We start from the raw sequence: 11,107 nt of genomic DNA, 5'->3' as shown, positions 1-11,107 counted from the left end.
TAAGAGATAAGGAGAGAATGCCTTTATAATGAATAATTTACCTCCAAGCATGGAATAACTTTAGACAAATAAAAATTATTAAAAGGTTATTTCAATGATAAACTAAATCAACCTAGCCGTTAGGCCATCTTCTTTCTCAATGTCCAAACACTCAGGTTTTTCAGGGATTTGCTTCTTTTCACCATACATACAAAATAGCACAAGTTGGAAAAGTCCTATTGGCATGCTGAAGAGATTAGGACCCTGTAAACAAATCAAAAATTTGTTAGGTATAGAAAAGAATATTAATAATAAATGTTTTGGTTTATTGTTTCATTATACGAACCGCGACGAAAAAATCAGCACCTAACAGTCCATATGTCCCCCACAATAGACTGGTGAGGAACATGAACAACGATAAATTGAATGGCATGAACTCCACACTCTTGGTTTGTATCACTCGCTTCTGCAATTGTACATTCATTTCAATGATTTTTATTCATGTGTCAAGGACAATAAAGCTTAAAAGTAAGTAAACAAATTCAAAAACCACAGAAGATAATCAAACAATTTGAATAAAATCAAAACAAGTTAAACTAATATTCAAATCATGGCCAACAATACGAATACATTGTATTCACATACACCAGTGGAATAATTTCTTAAATCTTAAGATATTTTAACTTGACGAAGAAGAAAAGACTGAAAAAATGAATTTCTCATAATTTCGCACCAATATAATAAAATGTAATAGACTTATATTTATTAAATTTTTAAAGGATTGAATTTAGAAGTACATGAGAAGATTAATCTTGAATGAGATTAAATTCTGTGTAGTCCGTAGATAATAACATAACACTCTAAACTTGTACCCTTTTCTATTGGAGAACACACACACATATGGGGGTGATGTATCTGAGGGATACTTCAGAGTTCAGACAGCTTATCTGAGCTATCGAGTGTAAATAGCCATCAGCCATGTTGTTTGTAGATAGGGTAATTGTAGGAAGTTATCTCTATCGGATCATGCTGACGCTTGACTTGTGGAGGTTTAAAATGGACGGCAATAAAATGGGTGCATTTTGTACCTCTGTAGATCGAATGGTTAGGATGATCCTATGGAGATGATTTCTCACCTTATCTATGTTCGGTTTTATGGAATGAATGGTTTAGATGAGTCAAACAGCATGGGTGATAAGCTATTTATAGTGGCTTGCTCTGGTAAGCTTATCTAGGGTACCTCCGATCTATAGAGGTACATCCCCAAAAATCATTTACATATAGATCAGAGGGTTAGGATCATCCAATGAAAATGATTTTTGAGGCACAACCTATTTACCTTGTGGCCCAACAAATGGACGGTTTGGATCATCGTACGAAGTGGACCACAACGTACATTTTAAAAATCACCTGTTTGCACGGCCACCCAATGGTTCTAGAGATGTTTTGATGCAACATCTCCATCGTTACATTTGATGCGACGCTTGGCTCTAGCACAACGGAGTTGGAGACTTGGTGAAATTTTGAACTTTTGCAACGATGACATGATGGGCACGGTCACCGAGGCCCAATAGAATGTCACCATGTGGAGGGGGGTCTCGTCTTACTCTCCGGTGACTAAAACGCCAGAAGTTTCCCCACAAATGAAAAATGTCTAAGGGAGGGGGGTATTTCTGTCACAAATTAAACGAAGTTCAAATTGGAAAGGTCTTTTAGTAGGAAACCCAATGAATTGAATTAGGGTTTCCAATTCAATTCAATCCAAATTAGGACTCTAAAGGTCCGTTACGCTAAACAAAAGAGCTAAGGAATGAAACTATAAAAAGAAAGAGAACTCACCACAACCACAAGAGGAGAGGCTTGCATAATCACTGTTGAGACTACTCCCACCGATCCCACCAGTACCTTCCGACTTTGATGATCATGCAAAGCCAAAGTTGAGACTAGTGCAGTGACACATGACACCACAATCACAGGAAATAACATCAAAGAAACCCGTTTCTGCAATCCCATAACACTTTCTTAGATATACATACACAGGAAGTAACATCAAATCATGAGGTAAACTGGTGGGCCCAAATGATGCATGGGTTTGAGTGGACTTGGTGGGACCCACCCTGTCAAACATCATGCAAAATGGTGGGCCCCACCCTATATATGTAGTGATTTAAATGGATATAGTTGGCCCACTCATGGTGTAAAATGGTGGATCCTATCATATTCATGGGTTTGGGTAGAGATGGTGAGCCCTACCATACGACGTGAGGTGTAAAATGGTGGGCCTCACGCCCTCACCCGTGCTATGCATGACTAAATAGAGTAGTCGTAAATACATTAGAGAGGTGGCCCAGGGAAGAAAAGGGGGAGAATATAACACTTCTCTTAGAGTTGTGTACATGAGAAATACTATGTCAAACATGAGAAATTATATGGTGCCCGACCGTCAAGTAGCGTGATAGTGGTACTTCAAAAGTACCACCCTGAATATTTGATCCAACAGCAGCCTCTTAAAAAGTGGGCTGCCGTTGGATCAAATATCAAGGGCCTTTTTTACGCTACTTGATGGTCGGGCGTCATATAAAAATTCGTCAAACATAACTGCACATGAATACACGAAATTAATTTCTGGAGGATAGTTGCAGTAGGGCACGACCTCATTGTAATCTCCAATTCATGTATTCATGGATATCATATTTAAACTCATGAATACATTAATCCAATGAGACAAGCTTAACATTACATACTATCCCCCATCTTGGGCTAATCCTGACCATACATCTGATGAGTACACCCTTATATCTCCAATGGCTCAAAAAAGCATACAAACTGGGCAACCCTGGTAATTTTTCATTGAAGATGAACAATTGCGTCAAAAAAAAAAAGGCGGCCCAGTGCCCGAGGCTCCCACCATTGCGGGGTCTGCGGAGGGCTAGATGTACGTAGTCTTATCCCTGCTTTGCAGAGAGGCTGTTTCCGTAACTCGAACCCATGACTACCAGGTACAATGGGACAACCTTACTCGCCAAGGCTCGCCCTCTAACAATTACGTCAAACGTTCAACAAAAAAAATTAATTGGATGCTATGATTTTCCAATTTGCATGATTTTTTAGCCATAAAACTCAACACAGCTGACGGTCAAGATGAATTGAAGATGTTCAACAAGCTGTACTAAAGTCCAAAGGATACAGTGTAAAGTATTAGAGAATATCTGACTATTGGGTTGTGTTGGAACTTGAAAGATTAGGTAGTTAGTATGGATAAGACAAGTTGTTTAGATTAGGATTCTCTTGATCTTATCCTTATCATCTTATGTTATCGGTAAGTGCTTATTTAAGAACATGATAGTGTTAATCAAATCCATCCAACTTCAGCAGAAATCTCAGATTCTATATAAAGATCTTACCTTTTTTTTTGCCGGAGCGAACCAGAAATAAATAAGGATGAAAATGATCTGTATGAGAGCCCCAGTGCTGTTGATGAGGGCTAAAGGTAAATTTTGCCAGCCGATGCTTACTACTGGGAAACCGTACCAGCCGTAAGCAAGACAACCCAGCAGAGTAGCAACGTATGGGAAGCATGAAAATTCCTCAACGCTTCTGTTCATGATAATCCTTCTGAATGTAAACCTGTTAAGAGAGGAACAGGTGTAATGTTAGAATACGTAATTCAAACTATGAAGTAGTGGCCTCACACTTGTGAATTTTATCTCTTAGCTATTCTAGAAGTTTTTAGTAGTTATCTTTCTTTTGTTATTATCTGGAATTCTAATCTAAAGCTATTTTAGAGGTAGGAGAGTCAGTCAAGTGAAGTTGTTTTAGGTAGAGTTTAACTAGAATCGTGAAAGGTGCAAAAACGTGTGAATGTTGCACTCGAGTTTTTATTTAAAGGCCACTGTAGTTATTTGTGGTGAAGATGAATGCAGTTAGTGCCCTAAAAGCAAGTACATTTCGTATATCTTGTCACATTCAAATTTATAAAGGAAATATTTCATGACATCTAATGGGTAATAAATGATTGAATATGTGTGATGTGCTTGTTATTCGTGAAATATTCCATGACATCTAATGGGTAATAAATGATTAAATATGTGTATTGTGCTTGTTATTCATCACATATTCGTCCTTAGGCAGCAAAGTAGAAATACCGTGCTCAAGGATTCACAGATCCTAAGGAGCAGGGAGATATGGTATACCGGTTCTTTGCATACCTTAAAAGTTCCTAGTTGAGGTCGAGATTGGACATCTCCTCCTGTACACAACCAGCACCAGTCTTGTCTACATGCATGTGCCGTGAAGTGGCTTATCTCAGTTACTTGGGTAGTAGACCCTTAGCAAGAAGAGTGGGTGAAATAATTGGGATTGCGCACTGAAGAGGATCACACTAGAATGATCTATGGACGGGAGTTAGTAAGTCTATTCTACCAGATAGGACCTTTTACATATCCTTAGACCTGAGGGGTCATATTGGTATGTGGGCCCGGCCTTGATTCTTAGTCTATCTAACCGTAGTCCTTCTAGAGATCACTAGAGGGTAGTACTAGAGTCTTGGACAAGCCCACGAGGCTAATAATGACACCCGACATGGAATTCTCCGCCCCAACTACGGGGATATCATCTAAAGTTTCGGTCAGAACATTAGGCCTATAAAATAGCTTGGCCAAACGGATTTGATAAATGGTTTATCAAAGGTTTTATTAAAACACTTGATTGTGTTTTAAATAATTTTGCGAATGCATTTGCGGACCCTAACTTCTTGACTGGAAGGTATACCATGAGTGGGCCCAAAGGGTAGTAGTTGTCCACCCCCCGTAGGACTCAAGTCAGTAGATGTGGAATGGAGAAGAGACTTGAACATATTAGATGTGATTAGGGTATGATGATTTGACGGTCATCTTCAGGATTATGTCTCGATGGATGCCGCTAATCCAATGCAATTGTAGTTGTTAGCTACGGAGCAAGATCGCAATGGGACCCATCAGTGGGTTCTGCAAGATCGGCCGTTGAATTCCTGTAATGATCCCACTCACAACTAATGACTCATTTATATCCTTTGGATAAGGGTCCCGCATTTATTAGATTGAACGGTCAGACTAGATTCGTCGCATTTGATGTGAGGAAAAAGATTTACGTAGTTCCTTTGGTATATACACACCGTATGACATATTTGGAATACCCGAAGAGTTGATTGTTAACTTAGGGGTATTTTGAGAATTTTACAATATATAGATGGAGCTTTTATCCCATTGAATGGGAGGAAATGATTTTATTTAATTACAAAAATTAAATAACAAGTGTGTCTTTAGCTTATAGACTCGTTTTACTAAAATAGACATAACTTTCTAACCTCTTAGCTAAAATAGACATAACTTTCTAAAATAGACACTACTCATTTTGAACAACTTTGTAAGGGCTACAACTTTGTAATTTATGACTTTTACAGAATCACCTATCTAATAGTAAAAAAACGAAGTCGGAAATTGGCCAACAACTTTGTAGTGGGAAAGTGGAAAAAGAGAGATTGTATGAGAGATTTTAGGAGTTTTTTTGGAATTTGATTCGAGCCAATTGGGAATCTAGTCCTTCCGTACAATCTAGTAAATGTGGGACTCTTATCCAAATGATATAAATGGATCATAATCCCTATCCACGTGGGTTGTATTAGCAAAGGAGTCTAAGGGATAAATCCCAAGTGTTTTGAAACTCTAAAACACATGAGTGTTAGATGTGTGGAATGACACAAACTCTTGTGATCCGAAATCTATAAATATGGATTGCGTTTGATGGAAACAACACTCATACGTTATAGCTAAAGTTCCATCATAAAGAGGGTCCCTAATCTGAGAGGAAAACTTGTGCCATGATTCCATCGATCGAGCCATAAAGTCTTCTCAAGATTAGAAGATATCTCTTCTCTTGTTTGTGCGCAGTGGTTCGTGTTCGTGTACATGGATCACAAAGCTTAGAGGATTATCGATCTTGTTTCTAATTGCCATTGCCGGAGGTAAGTTCCGCATTTATTTGGTTCAATAAAGTCTTATAGTTGGTATCAACTGAAAACTTTATTTAATTCTAAATTAATGCAGAACATACCTCCAGTCATGGCGATTAGATTTGAAGATCACGTATCCCTCAAGTTTTGGCAAACCATGAACACGAACATGATCTCCGTTGCACACGAACAAGATAAGAGAGATCTTCTAATCTATAGAAGACCTAAAGGCTCGATCGATCGTAGGCACATTTTCCTCTCAGATTAGGGACCCTCTCTTTAGATGGAACTTTACTATAAACGTATGTGTGTTGTTTCCATCAAACACAACACATATTTATAGAATTCGGATCACAAGAGTTTGTGTCCTTCCACAACTCTAACAGTCACGTGTTTTAGAGTTTCAAAATAGTTGGGACTTATCCCTAAGATTCCTTTGTGAAATATAACACACATGTTCAAAGTGTAAAAAGGTGTTATCACTTTTGGGAAACACGTGCAAATTAATATCAAAGATTTCCAATTAAATCTTGTTTCTATTTAATGAAAAAGATAAAAAGCTAGTTTTCTGAATTATAGTTTTAAAGAGAATTAATTGGAAACTTTAAAGGAGGTAAGCAAAAACTATATAAACACATATGAGAATGTTTTCTACAGTTTTTTGTTGGAAAAAACGTTCTTCCCTCCTTGGGAGAACATCCAAAATTTCTCCTCTCTTCTCTCTCTTCTAGTTCTTCTAGTTCTTTGCTTTCTGGTTCAATATCTTTGCAAAACCAAAAGCTCCATCAAGAAAAATTAAATTTTCATCCAAGAGTGCTGATATAGATCACTACATATATTTGAAGAAAAGTTCTTCAACTTCCCTTCTTCAATTTAAAGGAATCCATCGGTTCAACTTACGGGTCCGCGGCGATGAGATTGATCGTGGCCGTTCGAGGAGTGGATCAAGCAGAGGCTATTATTGCGAATAGCAATTCAAACCTTTTATCTTACTTAAATCACCATCAGATCATCAAGACCCTAGGATCCTGAGTTAACGGGCGAAATCGACGAGAAAATTTTTGTTCTACACTTACCGATTTCGCCTCGGGGTTACAACCCTTCCAACACAAGAAAGGCCATCTTCAACAAAGTAGAGAGCCTTGAGACGGTTTTAAGAGAAGGAAACAAGCACGGTTTCGATAAATTTGCATCATGCCGTGTAATATATACTAATTCTACAATTCATTCTCAGCAAAGTGTTCATTTATTTCAAGGTGATAATTAATTATCAGTTTTGATCTATCAAAATTAAGACTTTTTCTAAACTTTTGATTTATGGAAATTGGTAAAGAATGGGTAAGATGATTTTGCAGAACATGAAATATTGACTACAATTAACACAAAAAAAATGAATTGAAGGAGAAGTAAAAGAATGATGCAACTCATTCAACAAGCTATGGGTAGGATTATGATTGCAACATCATCAAAAGAAGCATGGGATTTGCTTCAAAAAGAATATCAAGGTACTTCAAAGGTAATCTTAGTAAAGTTAAAAACCCTTCATTGTAATTTTGTTTGTGAAAAAACTCTGAGACATTTTCTCAAGAGTTAGTTTTATTGTGAATCAAATAAGGACACATGAAAAAAATTAGATGGTCAAAAAATTATTAAAAATATGTTAAGAAGTCTTTCTTGTAAATATGAACATGTATGAACATGTAGCTGCTGCATAGAAGAGACCAAGGAGTTATCTAAATATTTTACAAATGCATTCATGGGTTTTGTTGGGCTCTAAGTATTTTTTTTTTTAAATAATACATACCCCTACGTATGGGCACCATATAATGGTTATTTATTATCAAATTTATTGGGCCTAAATTTTTCAAAGATCCAAACCGTTCATTTGTTAAGCAGTCCCCCAAAAATTATCTCTACGAGATGATTCCAACCCTTCGATGTGCTATATATTGTCTTATGTTTAAAGATCGGATGGATAGAATCATCCTTTGGAGATGAATTTTGGGGGAAAACTTGATTACATCGGGGGCCCAACAAATGAATGGTTTGGATCTTCAGAAGAAGTTAGTGGAAGTGCTTTTTTTTATTTTGAAAAAAAATACGCTGTATGCGAAGTCCGCACATAGGTTACATTTTAAAGAGAAATTATATGATGGGCGGCCGTACAAACTCGTATTTTTTAAAAAGTAGGGTATGCCCTGCTCCATAGGATGATCTAAACCGTCCATTTGTTGGGCAACAATGTGAATAGGCTGTGCCACAAAAATCATTTCCATAGGATGATCCTAACCCTCCGATCTATTGAAGTTTTCAAAATGTGCAATCCATCTATAGATTGGTAGGTTAGGATCATCCTATGAAAATGATTTTTGGGGCACAGCCTATTCACGTTGTGGCCCAACAAATGGATGGTTTGATCATCTTATGGAGTGGGACGTGCCGTACTTTTAGAAAAAGTATGGGTTTGTACAGCCACCCATCATAAAAGAGAAGTGATATATTGGCCTCTCTTTTTTACTTGGGACAGCCCCCTCTAGTGTATTTATGACTTCTGTTTTTAGGGGTGCAACTTGGGTCAGGTTTAACCAGAACTCGAAGGGTTCAACCTGATTGTTGGGCGGGTTGGGTTGAATTTTTTCGGGTTGGGTTTGGTTGCGGGTTGGCCATTTATAACTTGACTAAAAATCAGGTTGGGTCGGGTTGGGGTATCGGCAACCCGACCCGACCCGACCCGACTCAATGTGAAATTTGAACAGGAAGGATATTCATCACTGTTGATATTGAGAAGGCGGTGCAAGATGGAAAAGTAAGCTTCATAATGGTTGATACTTGGTGTATTATATATTTAGACACACCCACAGACCTATGTACTGTTTCTAAAATTTTGAATTACAGAATGCCACTTGCACTCTCAGTAGTGTTCAATCTACATGTATGCACCTAATTTCTGACTTTCTATATTTGATCCATTAGTGTCTTAACTAGAAACTAGTGCATCACCATATAGTTTGACCCTTCATTTCTGACTTCTAATATTAGATTCATTAGTGTCTTAATTAGATGGATTATATGACATCCATGCATATTTTCTGAGGAATTTTCTGAGGAAAAATGCTGCCAACAGAAGTACAAGTGGGTCCAACATATTTAGATGGTCTAAACACGATTCAATATGGAAATTGGGTCGGGTTGAGGAAATTGTTCCTCGGATTGGGTCGGTTGAACCCCGCCGGGTTGGAATTCGGGTTGGGTCGTTAGGTTGGAAAAATGGGTTCCTCGGGTTGGGTCGGGTTGAGTTGGCAACAACCCGACCCAACCCGCCCGAGCTGCACCCCTATCTGTGTTATGCTAGAGGGGACTGTCCCAGGCAAAAATGGGGGCGAATATATCATTTCCCCATGTAAATCATTTAGTTGTTGGGCCTGATAGATAGATAGATAGAAAGTGTGTGGGTGTGAGATGAGAACGAGGTATACCGGTGTAGGCTTAAAACCCGGTAAAAAGGGGCGCATAGGTTCTCGCAGGCGGCAAATTTATCATTGCCCTTTTTCATATTCTAATCAGAAATATAATAATCGGCTAGAAGAAGCTTATATCTGAATTCCCTTGTGTTGATATTGCCAAACCTCTTCTATTTTCCATATTTTCTATTTTACAAATCACAACAAGCTCTATCAGCATCTACTTGGATAAAATTAAAATGCAGATGTAGTTCATCCTAACAACAACTCACTGATATCTAAAGACAAAAAAAAGGAAGGAATGAACAAAACTTCATGAGTTCTTCTACTTACACTGGAACAAGATACCGTAGAAGAGAAACTATATCTCCCAGTACGCCGACAGCCAATCGCAGAGTCTCTGCCATGGTTCCACGGGAGACTCTTAAAAATGGTACTTTGTTTAAGTTTACTCTATATTTAGTGCCCTGTCCTCTCCATTATTATCGGGTGGTTGAGAGTAGCCTCTTTTCAAATGCTTATCTGGCTACCTGCCATTCTTCTTGTTAGAATATATGAGATTTCACTGTTGGATAATCTTAGTTGTAGATTAGGTAAGTAGGTTAAATAAGGTAACCTAGGTAGATTAAACAAACTCATTGAATTAGAAATTAGACTAGATTAGAATGTACCATTCTCATCTCTTTCCATAGTTATCTTGATTTCATTCGTTTATCATGGAAGTGCTCTATATAAGCACACATTAATTCTCCTGCCTCATCTTGAACTCTATTGTTACTTTCAGAATGTAATTAATCTGTCCCATGGTTTTAAATTTCAGCGGATTCGGATTTCGGTTGAGACCAAAACCGAAACATACGGAAACGAAACTTCCGAAATGTACAATATTTCAGCCAAAAATTAAGCTAAATTTTCAATAAAATAATTTATTTTTTTATTGTTTTACAGAATTTCATCCGAAATTTCGGCCCAAACAAACTGACATTTCAACACTTTTTACCGAATTTCAGCTGACACCAACTTTGGAGGCAGTAAAAAGATTATTTTGTTTTATTCTCGACCAAATTTTGTTTTACTGTATTTATTTCTTTTTAGAGGCCTCTCCTGTCCACTAACCAATATATGGTTGTTGAGACTTGAGAGTAGCTTGTTTTCATATATAGCTATCTACCATTCTTCTCTGACATTCCTCTTCCGAAGACTGGATCTCTATTATTACTTTAAGAAAAGTACGGGGGCACATGGGCACATTGGCACACTCGAGGAGTTAAGTATTTTGCGTACCTTTTAAAACTAGCAACAAATAAGGGTGATTCTTCATAATTGGGTGGAAAAAAAGACCCTGACATCAATAGAAATATCATTTTTCATTACTGCCCATCAAATTGGCGCGCTTCACAAGGCTTCTTTTGGTTCTTCTGAATGTGTATTTGAACCGACAGAACCTTGGGTTCGTTTCTGTCTTGGCCGTCGGAAATAACTAGAGACGGGTGGATGCTTGACACGTGTCGAAAAACTTTTTGGAAAGCTGGCGCCTTTATATGGAACGGTGGCATCTTCTAATAATACCACATCTCCGCCGGCGTACCCATTATTTCCGCCGGTGTACCCCTTGATATTCCGGCGGTGTACTTCTTAATCCGGCAGCGTACTCTAGAATCCGGCAGTGTATTCGATA

General features: G+C 37.9%; 1 protein-coding gene across 2 annotated transcripts; it reads right to left on the bottom strand.

Annotated features, from left to right (window-relative positions):
* LOC143857863 (bidirectional sugar transporter SWEET3b-like) lies at nucleotides 1–9,917 on the bottom strand. Of its 2 annotated transcripts, XM_077368382.1 has the most exons (5): nucleotides 9,763–9,917; nucleotides 3,384–3,606; nucleotides 1,819–1,980; nucleotides 326–445; nucleotides 1–243 (listed from the first exon to the last, which is right to left on the bottom strand). In XM_077368382.1, exons 1-5 carry the CDS (start codon nucleotides 9,834–9,836, stop codon nucleotides 103–105), a joined length of 720 nt encoding a protein of 239 aa, XP_077224497.1. In that variant the 5' UTR covers nucleotides 9,837–9,917; the 3' UTR covers nucleotides 1–102. The 2 variants fall into 2 exon arrangements, with proteins under 2 accessions (XP_077224497.1, XP_077224498.1); XM_077368383.1 differs by lacking the exons at nucleotides 1–243; nucleotides 326–445 and adding an exon at nucleotides 1,378–1,652.
* Nucleotides 9,918–11,107: the final 1,190 nt, after the last annotated feature.

The sequence above is a fragment of the Tasmannia lanceolata genome, unplaced genomic scaffold (assembly GCF_043159265.1).
Source record: "Tasmannia lanceolata isolate RefF3 unplaced genomic scaffold, GAP_Taslan_0.1 ptg000025l, whole genome shotgun sequence".
Classification (NCBI taxonomy): Eukaryota; Viridiplantae; Streptophyta; class Magnoliopsida; order Canellales; family Winteraceae; genus Tasmannia; species Tasmannia lanceolata.
Note: the sequence above shows the minus strand (reverse complement) of the source record. Positions and strands in the feature narration are given on the sequence as shown.

Coding starts and splice junctions, on each gene's coding strand:
- LOC143857863 (XM_077368382.1), bottom strand. CDS start 9,836: ATGGCAGAGACTCTGCGATTGGCTGTCGGCGTACTGGGAGATATAGTT. Junction 3,607..9,762: donor CTACGGTATCTTGTTCCAGT/GTAAGTAGAAGA, acceptor CTCTCTTAACAG/GTTTACATTCAGAAGGATTA. Junction 446..1,818: donor CCTCTCCTCTTGTGGTTGTG/GTGAGTTCTCTT, acceptor GTACAATTGCAG/AAGCGAGTGATACAAACCAA.